This window comes from Colossoma macropomum, unplaced genomic scaffold, assembly GCF_904425465.1.
Source record: "Colossoma macropomum unplaced genomic scaffold, Colossoma_macropomum, whole genome shotgun sequence".
Lineage (NCBI taxonomy): Eukaryota > Metazoa > Chordata > Actinopteri > Characiformes > Serrasalmidae > Colossoma > Colossoma macropomum.
In genome coordinates, this window is record NW_023494810.1 from 29,730,039 (window position 1) to 29,747,592 (window position 17,554).

General features: G+C 37.8%; 1 protein-coding gene across 1 annotated transcript; it reads right to left on the bottom strand.

Annotated features, from left to right (window-relative positions):
• Positions 1 to 3,163: 3,163 nt before the first annotated feature.
• chchd4a (coiled-coil-helix-coiled-coil-helix domain containing 4a) lies at positions 3,164 to 7,021 on the bottom strand. The gene is made up of 3 exons (XM_036560107.1): positions 6,863 to 7,021; positions 5,368 to 5,466; positions 3,164 to 4,445 (listed from the first exon to the last, which is right to left on the bottom strand). The coding sequence occupies exons 1-3, from the start codon at positions 6,882 to 6,884 to the stop codon at positions 4,108 to 4,110; spliced, it is 459 nt and encodes a 152-aa protein (XP_036416000.1). The 5' UTR covers positions 6,885 to 7,021; the 3' UTR covers positions 3,164 to 4,107.
• Between the last annotated feature and the right edge of the window lie 10,533 nt (positions 7,022 to 17,554).

Here is a 17,554-nt window from a genome sequence, read left to right on the forward strand (position 1 = left end):
TCATATACATCCACTATATATATATGTGTGTGTATGTATATATATATATATATATATATATATATATATATATATATATATATACATACACACACATGAGCATTAGGGGCAATTAGGGGCATTAAACTCTTCAGATATCTGGTTCCTGTCACCTCCAATGTAACCAAACCACTCTGAATGACTTTGATTGCATTTCAACCATTTAATTATGCAAAACAAATCGGTATGATTCTTCATCAAAGCAGAAAAACCACCAGAGTGTGCTAAACGCCAGCCCTTCAGGACTGGAACTGAATGCTTCTGCTTTAGGGGCTTCTTTGCACTACTCTAGCCATATAGATCTACTCACAGTAGCACAGCAAGTGACCTGGACTCTGGACAGTAACAGATATGGTCACATGGATGTTGATTTTGTTTAAAGCTCAGTAGATTTTGAGTGCACACAGACAAATGATGCATTTCACTTGTACTACATAAAAATGTTCATACTGATTTTGTACCTCTGTAGTTACGAGCTGTCAAGTATTGCTGGACAATTGTGCGATTTAGAAATAACACTTCGTACTGTATTTACTGTTTCTTGAGTGGTCACTTTTTTAAAATGTTTGCTTTTTTTTCTTAGTGGTTTTTTTTAGAGAAGCTTAGTTCTAGACCAGGTAAGTGTAACTCCTGGATCACTTCACCACCTGCAATGCTTAAAGGAATACGCCGGATTTTTCAGCCTAAACTCTGCATCTGTAGCAGACTGTTGACTGTTGACCAATGGTCAATAATTTCGACTCGTTTCCCTGTACTTAGAAAAGGACTGGAACAGTGGGCAGTTGGTAAATTCTGAGAAACATTTGTGAGGCTATTTATGTAAAACACTTAAGTTTTCATCAATTCTTTAAAGGTACATTATATGGCCAAAAGTATGTAGACACCTGATGCAACCAAGGACAGGCATTATTTTGCACTACATGCTTCAGCACTTAGCTGCCCCACTTTGTGAGTTTGCATGGTCTATGGCTTTATGGCTGAGCTGCTGTTGGTCCTAGAAGCTTCTATATCACAATAATAACCCTTACAGCTGTCTGGGGCAGATCTAGCAGGGCAGATATTTCACAAACTGACTTGCGGTAAAGGTGGCATCCTGTGACAGTGCCATGTTTAAAGTCACTGAGCTCTTCAGTACGACCCATTCTACTGCCAGTGTTTGTCTATGGAGGTTGCACGGCTATGTGCTTGATATTATACACCTTTTAGTAAAGAGTGGCTGAAACACCTGAACGCAATAATTAGGATGGGTGTCCACATACTTTTGGCCACATAGTGCATGTTTGAAAAGCAGCCCCTGAAAGATACAGGCAGATGACAGCAAGAAAAAGAGGGGCAGTATTCTACGACTCAGTAGATTATTATTTGTTTAATCACATCAGAACGAGTGATGAAATATCAGGTAGAAGATACCATAAACAGATACACTGCTGCTTCTCAGGGAAGGAGAGCTTCCTGAAGGTTAATGTAAAGATGGACTGACCCAGAAACAGCCCGCATTAAACATGAGTGTTTACTGTTTACTCTTTAAAGTGGAAGTCCACTGATTTTTCAGAATTGTTCACAGTGGTGGTGGTAGGAACCAGACATCTGAAGAGTTTAACGCCTTTAAAAAGCCCCCTTACAGAAAGTTATTACAAGTTTACAAATACGATGCCTGATGTCTGAGTCAGCGAGCGCGCTTACATGCACTCAATAATCCGATCATAATCAGATTTCTGATTCATGTAGACCTGGAGTTTCCCCATTATCTGATTACTCAAGTGCATGTAAACGCTTTGATCGGATCACTAACAAAATCTGATTTTCTGCAGTTATCGGATTAAGTGCATGTAAACGCACTCATTGTTTCCCAATAGTTTCGAAAAGGTTCTGGAGTGAAATGTAATTTTTGAAACCCAAACCTGGTGGAGAGACACATGCAGGGTGTTGTAAGCAAAATAATCCTGAAAGAAAATAATAAAATGATTATGTTGTAGATGTTGTGATGTCTGGTTCCATTCACCACCACTGTAAAGAAATCTGAGTCTCTACAATGAACCATTTCACAGCAAACTACTCTGGATGACTGTGTTCAAATTTTGAAAAATCGGTAGAATCACCCTTTGAGGAAGACTATTGGTCATATATGTCTGACTGAGGACGTTAAAGCCAAACAAGGAAAAATGAAACAGATTTTTATTTGAATGATTTCAAATTAAGGACTAACATGGTTGATGGACTGACACTGAGGCTGCGAGGCCTGAGACACTTTATGAGCATAACGACAGAAAACAGAAAGAAAAGTTCTGAACAGAAACAAATCACGGCTCTTATGGTTTCACCTCGGACCACCATAGTCATTATGATTACCAATTCAATTACAAGGCTTTTCATTTTGTGCACTCAAACACCCTCATCTCTTTAATACACATGACTCTAATTATAAACATCTGAATAATGTGATTTGGGGAACAGAGTAACATCATACACTCTACACAGTGCATGACATACACTACCTATCACCTATCACCTATCATATTAACCATTATTATTCAATAATAAGTTCTATAGTTTGGATTGAAATGTTAAACTATACACCAAAACATACATTGATAGTTTGTTCTCAGTTGAAATGATTTTGGGAACAAGAAAAGAAGGCATAATAAAAGCTGTTAAATAATAAACTGTAATTATCTATTTATAGTAATTTCTTGATCTAAAATTCCTATGAATAGCTATTTGATCAGCACTTTCAAATATGAGGCATTCTGGATATTCATTTTGTTATAAAGAGGGGCTGTCATGATTATTCCATTAAAACTGGTTACTCGATTGAAAAAATAGAATGTACATCCTTGACGAATTGGCTTAGTGATTACTTTGCAAGCTGAGTAGTAAACAGGCCACTATATAGCTAAGTTCAGCAGTCTGAACAGTCTCCACAAGGGGGAGCTATTAGCGCTAAAATTGCTTGTGGGTATCATTGAAAGAGAGGAAACCCACACCAACAGGATCTCGGAAATGCAAATGTATGTAGTTATAATTTTCATATACACACACACACACACACACACACACACACACACACAAACACACATATATATATATATATATATATATATATATATATATATATATATATATATATATATATATATATATATATATGAAAATAATAATTGGATTATAAACAATTGATAATGACAGCCCTACATATAACTTAATAAACTCATCAAAAATGTAAATTTTACAGCTTTTTTGAAATTTATATAATATGAGCATCATATTTCAGTAATTTTATAGACGTATCTGCAGACGTTATGCTAATGAAAACAGAGATTCTAAACTTTGGATTGGAAGTGTCGGTCATGAAATGATGAAGCTAATTAAGGACACAAAGAACAACAAATATAGACCCTTTTGTGACCCGTCATTACCGTCTTAAGAAAAGACAGATGTGCACATGCCCTGTGTGAATTCACCTCTACTGAAAGGCTGATTTGGGTAGATGTGAGCTTTTATTAAGACAGCAACAATATGCTAACCTTAAAGCCATGTTATTTCAGCAGTATGAGCCCTCTAACGTACAGAGAGACCACTCAAAAGTACAAAAATAACACTCAAGCTTAGCGGAGACAGGCGCTTTAGAGCGGACTATGCAGAAACGACCTTCGCTTTATCGAGCAAACTTAATCAAACAGTGAAATTCAGCTGGTAAACTGTGAAAAATGCAGTGCATATGTAACCCATTTTATATTAATATTGATTACCAGATTAGCATCAGAGGCTAATCGGTCCTCCATACTGTTCTCTCTCACTCCTACAGTGTTTATACCTCATGACTCAGGATTTGGAAGCATCGCAAGAGTCATCGATCCAAAAATAACCCTTCTATAGTATAATTTCGTTATATTTCTCAGTCTTCATCTCTTTGAGGGAGAGCTGAACGTTTCTCAGCAGCTTCCTCCTCTTCTCAGTATCCTGAGGGGAGGTGGAGGGAGGTCTGTGTAGTTTCGTGTGTCTCTCTGTGTAACTCAAAGAGTATTTGTGATTGAGATCAAGAGGCCGAAAGTAAAAGCGCTGGTAATATTAGCTGGTAGCTGGGCTTTCTGTCCCAACTGCTGCTTCCTCTGAGGCAGGAACAGAGACGAATGCGGAGGCAGTGCTTGTGGATTCGGTGGGCACCGCCTCGGCCCCTCCAGAGGGGGCGCTCTCGCTGTCGTCCTCCTGCGGGTAGAGTTCGGGGTATTTCTGCATGCATTCCTGCATGCTGCGGAAATAATCGACACAGTCGGAGCCCTTCACCTCCTCTTTGCTGTAGTGGAAGCAGGAGAAGGCGTCCTTGAACTGCTGACCGCAGGGGCCGCTGGCCATGCCACCCAGACACGGGCAGTTCCAGTTAATGTCCCCGTTGGGCAGAATGAGACCTAGAGGAGTCGCATAAGTCACATTACCAATAAAACCACCCACTTTTGGTACTGATGCTATTAAATAACTTAATTAATATTAATTCAATTAATAAAAATATGTACAAAAATGCTAAAAACAAGTGAGGGCTGGTCAGCATTTATTACACTAATCACTCACTTTTATATCATATAACTGAATTAATTCATCAGTATTATAAAACTTAGACCAGTTAGCATTATGAAACCTAATAGAAACCTTTAAAGGGTTATTTTTCTGCACATTAACAGTGCAGCTGTCTATAAAATAAAGATTCAATAAACATTTCTTCCAAAAACGCTTATAATGAATGAAATTTAGGTGGGCAAATTATAGCAAGACGAATCTTAGATCATGCTGGTCAGTCAGAAGCTTTCATTCATTTATTTTTAGCACTATTTTTAGCTAGTATTCCTTAAAAAACTCATTTAATGGACATTAACAGAGTAGCTGTCTAAGATATAAAAGATTAACGCTTCCTGATGGCTGATAATGATTAAAAGTTCGGTAAATCAATTAGCATTATGAAACTTTAGATGCTAATAAGCTGCTAACTTGTCATTTTAGCATCAGTCATTAGGTAAAGATTTGATCTACAGGCCATTTTGCCTCAACCTAGGACTACATTTCATATCATCACTGTTGTGACAAAACCTTGGTTAGTGTAATTTTACACGGGAACTTTTTTCCAAGTCATTATGGAGAATTTCTATTAATCAGGAAATTTTTATATTTTGTAAAGGTCAGTTTGCACTTTCAAACTCTACAAAAAGGCAGATGCAATGTTTTGTGCTGACACTGATCATATGTATCTGTAAATAGTTAGAAATATGTCAAAAAAAGTGACCACTTATCATATCATATTGCACCAATGTATTAATTAACGTCATATGACGAGCTAACCATGATCTTCATAGGGGTCATTGGGGTCGTCTTCTACAAGCTCAGCGTTGCTCGGCGCCTCGTGGTCCTCCTTCGTCACGAAGATGATGCGATCTTTACCTGTTATAAAACGAGACAGAAGGAACATTCAACCAAAGCAATTCCAGGAAATAATTCTATGGAAACACTAATCAGGGTTCAGTGCAAAACTGCTTGAAGTCTGATCTTATGCAGAAGCTCTATGGTGGGCCATTTCCAGTCCTGGAGGTCTTGGAGCTCCTGCACGGTTCGCTGTTCTTTACATTTAGTTGAACAGTTGAAGCAGGTGAATAAATAATACTTTATTACTTTAGTTATTTCAGTACAATCATAAATTATATGTCAGTACTTTAGTTCTTTCACTACTGTCTGCACCAACTGAGGGTGCCAGCCTGCAGTACTTCTACACATACGTACACTCATCGGCCAGACTATGGAAGCCAGTTTCCGCCGCTGGGAAAAAAATATATATATGTCCATCTAATAAATTATAATAATGATACATTTTTCCATAATTACAACGGAGTATCTCATAATAATGACTTAGTATGTCATAATAATGACTTAACATGTCATGATTATGCCTTACTTTCTCATGATAATGGCTATCTCAAAATTTACATAACATCTCTTAACAATGACTTACCTTCTCATGACTTACTATCTCATATTATGACTTAACATCTCTTAATAAAGCCTTAACATCTCTTAATAAAGCCTTAACATCTCTTAATAAAGCCTTAACATCTCATTATGACGTAACATCTCTTAATAAAGACTCAACATCTCATATTATGACTTGACATCTCTTAATAAAGCCTTCACATCTCACAATTATGACTTAGTATCTCATAATTATGACTTACTTTCTCGTAATGAAGAGAACATTTTCTCATTACTATGAAATAATAAGCAATTATTATGAGATTGTAAGTCATTATTATGAGACGCCAAGTCATAATTATGGAAAACCGTCATTATTATGACTAAATGGTTATATATTCTTCTCCTGTGGCGGAAACGGACTTCTATAACCTACCAGACAGAAGACCAGAAACACAACCTCGAATTTTTACCTGCGAGGAGCGACAGACACCGCGATGACGCCATACTTTTCATACTTATCAGTACTAATCTCATGATCATACAGTCACTAAAGAAACTGACCTTTCGGCATTTCACACCAGAGTGACCTCAGGACCAAGAGGACACTCAGATAACCAAGTCAACCCGGAGATACCGACTTTCAGCAGAGCTCTAACTACAGAACCAGCAGAGGAAAAGGTGTTACTCCAAAATCCACCGCGCTGCACGCAGATCGGACACCAGGATCAGTTCAACTCGGAATTATTAACTCGGACCGAATCTACGGAACATCAACACATGGCGGGCTAGCAGAGGCTAAAGCTCAGTGACATTGGCGGAGGAAGAGCAGCAGAAAGCGCTGATTTCACTCCGACTCATAACCGAACCTCACCTTCCTCTTTGCAGTAGGACATCTTTCCAGCGGAGAGGGCCGGACAGCCGACTCAGGTCCCTTTGTTCTCCGTTTTCAGTCTTTGGTCCTGGACAGCACCGGGTCCAGCACGCCTGCACTCACCGGGCAGTGAACGGAGTGACAATGCTTCTTCCACAATGGCCGCCAGTTTTTCAGAATAAAAGTCCTCCTTTTTATGAAGCGCCGACACTGAAAACTGTTAGCAGACTTCGAAAAAAAAGTCGTAATATTTCGAGAAAAAAAAGTCGTAATATTTCGAGAAAAAAGTCGTAATATTTCTAGAAAAAAGTCGTAATATTTCTAGAAAAAGTCGTAATATTTCGTAATATTTCGAGAAAAAAGTCTATTTCGAGAAAAAGTCGTAATATTTCATAATATTTCGAGAAAAAAAGTCGTAATATTTCGTAATATTTCGAGAAAAAAGTCGTAACATTTCGTGGAAAAGTCGTAATATTTCGAGAAAAAAAGTCGTAATATTTTGAGAAAAAAAGGGGAGGATAAAGTTCTATATAGCACCAAAAAGCATTCTTCTACTGTTGCAATGTCAAGCTTGTAACAGTAGAACAACCCTTGTTGGTGCTATATAGAACCATATACCACACGTTCTCCATCAATCTGAAGAACAATTTCGCCATGCAAAGAACCCTGAACATGTGCAAATGGTTCTTTGAGTGTTTATGGTTCTAACTGTAGGGGGGCTGCCATAACGCGTTGGGGTCTTGGTTGCTGTACTGGCGCCGGAGCTCCACTCACTCCCATCTCCTTGTGGATCGTTTTGATCATCATTCTCACTGCCTGTGAAACTTCATGCCCTCTTTGATGTTTTGATATCAGAAGCCACCGATAGCTGTGTAGACCACCCTGCCTGTGATTCTGCTTCAACACAGACAGACAGTTTGCTCCGAGTCCGCCTGGCTCTTTATTCTAGATAAACACAGTTTCAGGCGTTGTGGGGCAAAATAGCCCCCAAAGAAAACTTATTTTTCAAACTGATGACTATTTTACCATCATCAATCTCACATATAAAAACTCAGAAGGCACATGTAGGTTCACTGGTGGTTTTGGATGGTAAATAAAATGTCTATATTTATGTTATGGACTTGGTGACCCCCTGGTTCCTATCACCACCACTGTAAAGACATTTGACTCCACAACTTTCGCTACAATGAACCATTTCATATCTAATCGCTCTGAATGACTCTGTTTACATCTCAAGGACTGAATTAATCCGAATTTTTTAAAAAAATGTTGGAATTCCCTTTTAAGAAAAAGGGCCTGAAAAATAGCTTAAAGGATCGTGTTGCTTAAAAGATATGTTTTCTTCTTTTCTTCTTTTTTTTCCAAATGCTGACAAACATAACTTGTAATAGCCATTTTGATTGGAAGTTAAATAAATACAGGGTGGTTTCTGACTTTTACGCTGCACTGTATGATTTGTGGCTTCATCCTATTAATCGTGGCTTCTTTCACTACATTTATAGCTGTAATGAACTGCCCTTTAATGCTGCACTTTTTAATGTCACTGTCTTCTGATAAAAATAAATGATCATATGCCAGCTGAGTGTGCCTCAGTGGAAGGCCTTGCCGTCTGTTTTGGAGCATGGCCTTGTTAAACGAAGCAGGCCCAGGCCAGTCTGTGTGAATAGGGTCGTGAGTCATGACACTTTGCCAGCATGTGTAGCACAGATAACAGCAAAAACAATGCAGAGTCATCAATCCTTAACATCCTGAACGTGAGGGAGGATTCATTACGCTGCATTGTTAATGGGGGATATGTTTTAATGGGCCAAACCAAACAAATCCAATCCAGCCTGTAAAGCTTAAAAGGTTTAACGCTGGCCGTCTATATGTGCTGTGCATCTGAGGCCGCAGAAAAGCCAGGGGTCACTCCAGTGTTTACAGGTAGGGCTGACCATCAATCCACAGCCGTGACCGTTTAACAAAGGCTGCAGATATTAAACCTGGAGAGGGGTGTTTGGGTGAAAGGCGGGAGATTATACAAATCATTTGAAAGGGAAAAAGAGAGGATTTGCTCTGAAAGGTTGCTCATAGTTACAGTGGCAACACACACAGTTTGAAGTTAGAGTGCTTGCCAAGCTTTCTCAGTCTCTATTGTCAATACTGAGCTTTCCTGGAGCTCAATCTGGCAAAAAGAAACACTGTTAGATGGAAAACACACTCAACTATTAGCTCATTCAACTCAGTTGTACTGGATTCTTTTTAGCTTTTTTCCTCATTGCACTTTAGTACAAAGTGGAATTTAAGTGTAGTTAAAGTGGAAAATGTAGCTCAGGGCCTTTTATACTCGTTAAAAAGGTTCTTCAATGGTTCTTTAGTAAAGAGAACAGTTCTATTTAGTACCATGAATGCTATATAGAACCATTTAAGCATGAAATTGCATGCTTAAAGCATTTTTGCATGGTGAAATGGTTCTTCAGATTGATGGAGAATGTGTTGCCGTGGTTCTGTATAGCACCAAAAAGGGTTCTTCTATTGTGACAAGCAGAATCCTTTTTGGTGCTATCTAGAACCATGTACAATACATTCTGCATCAATCTGAAGGACCATTTCAGCATGCAGAGAAGCATTAAAGTATACAATCTATTCTATGTAGAACTCTTGGTACTAAACAGAACCATTCTCTTTACTGAAGAACCCATGAAGAACCATCTTGTTTAAAAGTGACAATTTCTGTGAGATAAAAAATACATGTAATTTTTAGTTCATTTTAATGTAACAGAAATACCACAGAAACTGTTTATTTTTCATTGTTAAGTTTCGATTGGAAACAAAAGGGTTAAAATCTTGAAATGCCAAAACTGTCCAATCAGGATTGTTTTCTCAGTGATATCTAGGTAGATATAGTCAAGCAAGCTCCCATTGGTTTCTTCCTCAATAACAATGCAACGTGTTATACCTAAATATGTGTATGCAGAACGAAATGTCCAGCTCCTGTGTGTCAAACACAAGGTCAGAGGGTCAAGTCAGGCCCGTGGCACAATCGAATTCAGCCCACAAAATTATTTTAATTTTCTATTAATAGTGGCCCATTTCACCATGAGCTGCACTACAAGTCCCAGCATGCACTGCAACGTAATGTGTGCCCCCACCCCCTCCCCAACAATGATCTATGTGACAGCACCACAAAAAAAAACAAAAAAAACAAAACAAAAAAAAAGCCAGGTGTCTATTTCAAGGGAATGGGCAGTTTTGAAAAACCTACTGTACTTTGGGGACATTTAAAGAGGTTTAACAGTAAATCTGCAGCTAATAAGCTAATATAGTCTATTATTTTATACAAAACAATTATTTTTTATCTAAAATTATTTTTGAATCGTTCAAGTATTCAGTGTCTATTTTTTGCCGCTGTAGTTTTGGCACATTTTGAACAAACAATGGCCAGTTTGGGTCATGACAAAATGATCAGTAAAAATACAAAAACACACAGCTGGTCCACCGATTTGTTGAGATTTTTTAATGTGGCCCTCTTAGTGGTTGAGTTTGACACCCCTGGTTTAGTTAGTATTTTGTTTGATAACAAAATTTGATCATGAAATGTAGACGTTGCCTTTTTTGCCATTTTCACTTCGGTTTCTGTTTTGTTTTCATAGTTTATTTCACTCTATTTTGCTGTGAGGAAGCACTGACCTCTTAACACGAGCGTCTTACATCAGATTAATCCCAACGACGTCAAGTAGAAGTGACAGTGGAATCAAATAATCCCGTTTTAATGTACAATAGGACCAATTTCCAAAGAAGATCCATCATTCTAGGCCTTTCTGGAAGTTCTAGATACATCACTGACTGTGAATACGAGCCATAGTCTAACCAGGTTTCGGTTAGATGTTTGGAATGAAAAACAGCAGCTGTGGGGCTCTTTGCTGAGAGAGTCCCTGTAAAACTGCTAAGGAAAATATATATATTAATATCTCTTACAAGCTTCAAGCAAAACCTGCAATGTCTTTTTACGAGCTTTAAATCGATGTGTTTAATCTACAACAGCCAAAAAATGTTCATGTGCATCAGTATTAGCTTAGTGCTAACAGGCTATTAGAAACCCCATAGCACAGCAGAAATTAGCATTATCCTACACTCTTAAAAAAGATGGTTCTTCAAGGGTTCTTTAGTAAAGGGAATGGTTCTATTTAATGGTTATCTATAGAACCACTTCACGCTTAAATGGTTGTTTGTATGGTGAAATGCATGGTTCTTCAGATTGATGGAGGATGTGTTGTATATAGTTGGTTCCATGTAGCACCATAAACGGTTTTCTGTCGTTACAATGTCAAGCTTAAAATAATAAAAGAACCCATTTTTGGTGCCACAGAAAAACCACTTCACCATGCAAAGAACCAAAACATCCAAAAAATGTTCATGTGCAGCAGTATTAGCTTAGCGCTAACATGCTATTAGAAATCTCATAGCGCAGCAGAAATTAGCATTATCCTACACTCTTAAAAAAGATGGTTCTTTAAGGAAGCGTTCTTTAATAAAGAGAATTGTTCTATTTAGAACCATTAGTTATCTATAGAACCATTTCAAGCTTAAATGGTGAAATGCATGGTTCTTCAGATGGATGGTGAATGTGTTATGTATGGTTTTGAAAATCATTCGATTTAGCACAAAAAAGGGCTCTTCTGTTGGTACAATGTCAAGCTTGAAACAATAAAAGAACCCATTTTTGGTGCTATAGAAAAACAATTTCACCAAAGAACCATTAAGCCATGCAAATGATTCTATATAGAACTCCTAGTACTAAAGAGAACCATTACCTTTACTAAAGAACCCTCGAACAACCATATTTGTTCAGGTGTTACTAAGTGTTTTTTCCTCATTTTTATCGTGTTTACAGTGTTTTCATATACAGATCAACACAAATTGTCCCAAAAAAAAGGTAAACACACTAAAGGGCTGATATGATGGTAAAAAACTTTAAACTATTTAATTATTTTTAAATAAAAGTCTGATGTTGTATATAAAGTGTTAAGGTTTCACAACATCTCAGTCCATCTATGGAAACTAAGCTGCAAAATCTGCCCATTTTGACCTTACTGTGTTGGTCATGTCATAAAAACCATCATATTTACATACATGTATCCTCCTATTCATCCTACAGCAGTTTAGCCCCGCCCACTGACATTGAAGTCATAAGGAGTGTTTTAGCTTGGCCTGCTTTTTGAATAAGGTGCAATACAGAGTAACCAATCAGAACAGAGGTTATTTACATACATCAGTCTTAAAGGCACAGTACCACAAACAGCCTGTTTAGGTCTAAGCAATACAAAGAAGCTGGAAAAAGGAGATGTAATGAGTTACGACTGTTTTTGGTGTTTACAAACACAAAAGCATCATAATTAGACATATACCCAATATGATGATTTAAGTAAATTAATAAATAATTAGTAGCGAAGTCCACCGTTAATATATTCACCAATATTTTATTTTCAAAAGAAAAAAAGGAAAAGCTTAGCAAATTCCAGCAATTCTTGCTGTTTTAATGCAAACATTCCAGGGCTTCGTACGAAAAGCTCAATTCATAAGCAGCCAAAACTTTTTCATCATTATTCCACCTCACATGATTATTTATTGACATGAAATGTATAACAATACATCAAAAACGTTTTTTAAAAATCTACACTGGCATCAAACAATCTATCTGAGAATAAGATAAACCCACAACAACACTTTTTAAAAAAAGGTATCCTATTGTTTTTGGTGTAACGTCTGATCACTTTTACAAATATCTGTGAAATGAAAAACAAATGCCATAGTTAACAGGCCCGTCTCACCTCCAGCACAGCCATCTGTCTCTCTCTCCAACCCGAACCCTTCAACAGTGTGACATTAGACGATGTATGAAGCATAATCCCCATGGACCAAACAACGAATTAAAACCAAACTGAGACTAAGCAGTAGCTACACTGACAAAAGGGTGTCGCACTGAATTTGCTCCATTTTAAGATCATATAAGATCATTTAAGATCATAAGATTCAATACAATTTGAGTTGTTTTTTTTTTTTTTAAATTGACTTGATTCTACAGAACACTGTTTATACAATACAGAGATGGGTTTGACTGAAAAATACAGATTTGTTTCATAATAAAAGTAGCAACAAAGGTAGCAGTCCTTGCAAAATAGTGATCTTATATAATAGGTCTTATATAATATACTTCCAGTGCATACATCCACTTCATATAGTGTCTTTTGACTCACAAACAAAAAAGTACATATTGATAAGCACACAAAGATACGTTCAAAAAAACAAAATTGATAAGGAAAAAAGTATTCAGACACTATATTAAAGTATACATTTATGTAATGGTTAAAAATAAACAAATCAAGTTCTCCATGGTAATGCTGCAAAACTAAAAATGGAAACGTTAAATTGCAACTGATGTCATTATAAAAGACTTTACCATTGGATGGGAATGTTTCACGCAGTGAAGGAGCTTCTTAACGTTCTCAAAGAGAACATTATTAAGCAACACTCGAATGGAAAAAAGGCCATAGAACAACAGGGAAGACCATAAACACCCCTGTCAATGCAGCTCACTCATAACATGCAAGAGGAAAGTTCACTCCTATCACTCTTCAAAAGATGGTTCTTTGGTAAAGACAATGGTTCTACATAGAACCATAAACACTCAAAGAACCATTTGCACACTTACAGGGGTCATTGCATGGTGAAATGGTTCTTCAGATTGATGGAGGATGTGTTGAATATGGTTCTATATAGCACCAACAAGAGTTCTTCTATTGTTACAAGCTTGACATTGTAACAGTAGAAGAACACTTGTTAGTCCTATATAGAACCATTGTCAAAATGGTTCTATATACAACTATACACAACACATTGTGGTCAATATCATGCTATAAGCATGCAAATGGTTCTTTGAGTGTTTATGGTTCTATGTAGAACCATTATCTTTACTAAAGAACCCTTGAAGAACCTTTTTTCACGCACTGCAAAACCCAAAAAGAAGCACAGCGATGCAGACGAAATTAGCACTTAAACATTTAGACAAATCAGAACTGTTTTCAAACAATGAACTGTGTGAGTTCACCCACAGTGAAGCATGAAGGTGGGAGCATCATAATAGGGGGCTGCTTCTCTGCAATTACGTGTCATTGAAGGGAACGTGAAGGGAGTGATGTCCCGGAGGCGACAGACGTTTCAACCCTAATTGACCCTAAACATACAGCCAAAATAACTCAAACCTGGTTTCTAAAAAAGTTGACGGTGCTTGAAGGGTTTTGAGTCCATCAGAGAGACCCTTGCAACCTTAAGGAACTGAAGACGGTTTGCTGAGAGAAAAGGAACCACAGTGCTGCAAAAAGCCCATTACTTCTTACTGTATTCGTCTCAGAGCTGTGACTGCCGACAGTGGCTTTGAAACATGGAACTGTCATTCATTTGTGGTGTCTGAATAGTTTCCTCCCTTTCAATTTCATGTTTTTAATCTATCTCTGTTTACGCTTATGAATGCATGCATTTTTGTTCATATTTTCATTTGTCCTAAGTCAAAAAGATATTATGTATGTAAATTTGAATTGGATATGTGCAGCGTACAAAATACCCCCTGGCCGTTGGGGGGGTCCCATGCTCCAACTACTCCAGTGTTGACTGGTTGGTCACTCATTCACTCACCATAGCAGAGCTGATGCTTCAACAGAGCTAAGATGTTTAGTTTAAGAGGTTTTTTCTACTGTTATGATTTCAGGCTTGTTATAATAGAAGAACATTTTCGGTGCTATATAGAACCCTTTTCAAAAAGGTTCTACATAGAACCATCTACAGCACATTCTCCATCAGTCTGAAGAACCCGTTTATGATGCGAAAAACCCTTTAATCATGCAAAGTGTTCTTTGAGTGTTCATGGTGCTATACAGAACCATTTTCTTTATTAAAGAACCCTTGAAAAAACATATTTTTCAAGTGTGAATGAACGCTTTGCGTGATTAAAGTGTTCTTTGCATGGTGAACTGGTTCTTCAAATTGATGCAAAGGGTTCATTGATACTTAACAATGATGGTTCTTCAAGGGTTCTTTAATAAAGAAAACATAGAACCATGAACATTCAAAGAACCCTTCGCATGATTAAAGGGTTTTTGCATCATAAACGGGTTCTACAGATTGACGGAAAATGTGTTACATATGGTTCTATATATGGTGCTTCATAGCACCAAAAAAGGGTTCTTCTATTGTAACAGGCCTGAGATCGTAACACTTGAAGAACCCTTTTTGGTGCAATAAAGAACCCTTGTCAAACAGGTTCTATCTAGAACCATCTATAGCACATTCTCCATAAATCTGAAGAACTATTTCACCATGCAAAGAACACTTTAACCAGGCAAAGGGTTCATTCACACTTAATGACGATGGTTCTCCAAGGGTTCTTTAATAAAAATGGTTCTACATAGAACCATGAACATTCAAAGAACCCTTTGCATGATAAAAGGGTTCTTTGCATCGTGAAAGCATTGAAGCAGAATGTGCTGTAGATGGGTCTAGATAGAGCCTTTTGAGAAGGGTTCTACATAGCACCAAAAAGGGTTCTTCTATTGTAACAAGCCTGAGATCGAAACAACAGAAGAACCTTTTTCAAAAAGGGTAACAAATTCTCCATTAATCTGAAAAAACATTTCATGATGCAAAGAACCCTTTAATCATGTAAAGGGTTCTTTGAAAGTTCATGGTACTATATAGAACCATTTTCTTTACTAAAGAACCCTTGAAGAAGCGTCTTTTTTAAGAATGTAGGCTATGAACTACCAACTGGGTGAACCAGTCTACTACAGCGCCACCCTGAGGCAGAGCAGTGTTGCAGCTCTAGTTATTTAAGAACACCTAAGACAGAATCTGATTGGTGGGTGAAGCAGATAAACAATGAGCTTCTCTGAATTTGTATTTGAGTGTCTAATTTTCCCTAACAGACAGCATAACATCATCAAGTTTATTTCCAGGGACCCCCAAGAATTTCGATTTTCAGACATTCAGGAGGTCCAAAGGTTAATTGGGGGTCTCAGACCCATCAGAACCCCCCCATATTTCGCACCTTGGATACGTACAGTGGAAGTATATTAAATAACAAAAGCAAAAGTCTTGTTTCCACTCCTGTATGTTTTATTCATGTGGAAATGATGTACACAATCAAGTCAATTCAATGCATCACTGTTTTCAGTTCACTGCTGGAGCAGCGCAGTGCTGACGCTTGTCCTAATGCATCGGTGGGCCTCCATTACAGATCCTCCTTAAAGCATAGAACAGGCTTTAAGGCTTGGCTACTGAGGGAGAGGAGCTTAGTATCTGAGCAACAGCTGGGAGAGAAATGCCTCAGATCACATCAGAGACATGCAGCCGGTTGACACCCAGACTAATCGCCGTATGTAAGCATGTTTAACAAGGCCTGGAGGAATAATGAAGCTGTTTGTGAACAAATATTTTATCGGAAACAGAGCCGGTCAAGAATTTGAACAGTTCGTCCCCCCAAAGCCCCCCAGCTCTTTCTTTCTGTAGCTGGCAGTGACCATACTACTCTTTCTGAAGAGGGAGAAATCACCTCTTTTATGAATATTGTCAGTTTCAGAAAGAACACAGTGGAACTGGGAATAATTCTGACAAAACTGAGTGAGGAACAGATTAATTAGGGACATATATGCACATGTCTTAAAGGGGAATTCCACCAATTTTTCAGAATTTCTGCATAGTTGATGTGAATTACTAACCCTGATTTCTTTACATTGGTGGTGATAGGAACCAGGGGTCGCCATGAGTACAACACAAATATAACACTGTATTCTTTAAGTACTTATTTCCCACAAAATCCTGAACGTGTCTCTCCGCAATCAGTTCATTTAAAAAATATATCTTTTTTAGGCCAAATATAAAACAATGCCTCAGGCCTCAGGCAGTGAATTCATTACCATTTCATGTAATAACCTTTTGTGAGGGAGCTTTGAGAGATCTGGTTCCTATCACCACCACTGTGGACAATTCTGACTGAACAGTTTCTATGCAGAAATTTAGGAAAATCTGTGGAATTCCCCCCTTTAGGATTGGAGTTTCAGTCTGGAAAGGTTTCAATAAAAAGCAACAAGAAAAACATATCATTAAAACCTTGTATCTCCAAAATGGTAACTTTAAAAACATTCTTAAATTTGAATGAAAGTCAGTGGAACAAGATTCTGAAGCATTTCTACTGCTATTCAGGTCATTCTGAAGCATTTTTATTGTCTCATTCATAACAATAATAAGAATAAGCACCTATACCTAAGGCCACTTTACACCAAGGAGATCATAATAAAAAATATACATAAATAGACAAAAAACAAAAAGAAGAAGAATGAAAGTATTGAGAAAACAGGAAAGTTTTGAGATGGACTTTGAAGGAGGACAAGGATGGAACGGTTGCAGAGAGATAAAGGAAGAGAGTTCCATAGTTTAGAAGCCACAACACCAAAAGATCTGCCCCCCAAAGTAGAGCGTTCAAAGGCAGGGACCACCAAGAGGCCCACATCAGAGGACCTCAGAGTACGAGCAGGATTACAGGGGGAGAAGGAGGACATCAAAAGAAGGGGGTGCTTGACCATTCAGGGCCTTGAACGTCAGGAGAAGGACCTTAAACTGGATGTGTAAAGGAACAGGTGCCCACTGCAACTGAGAGAACCG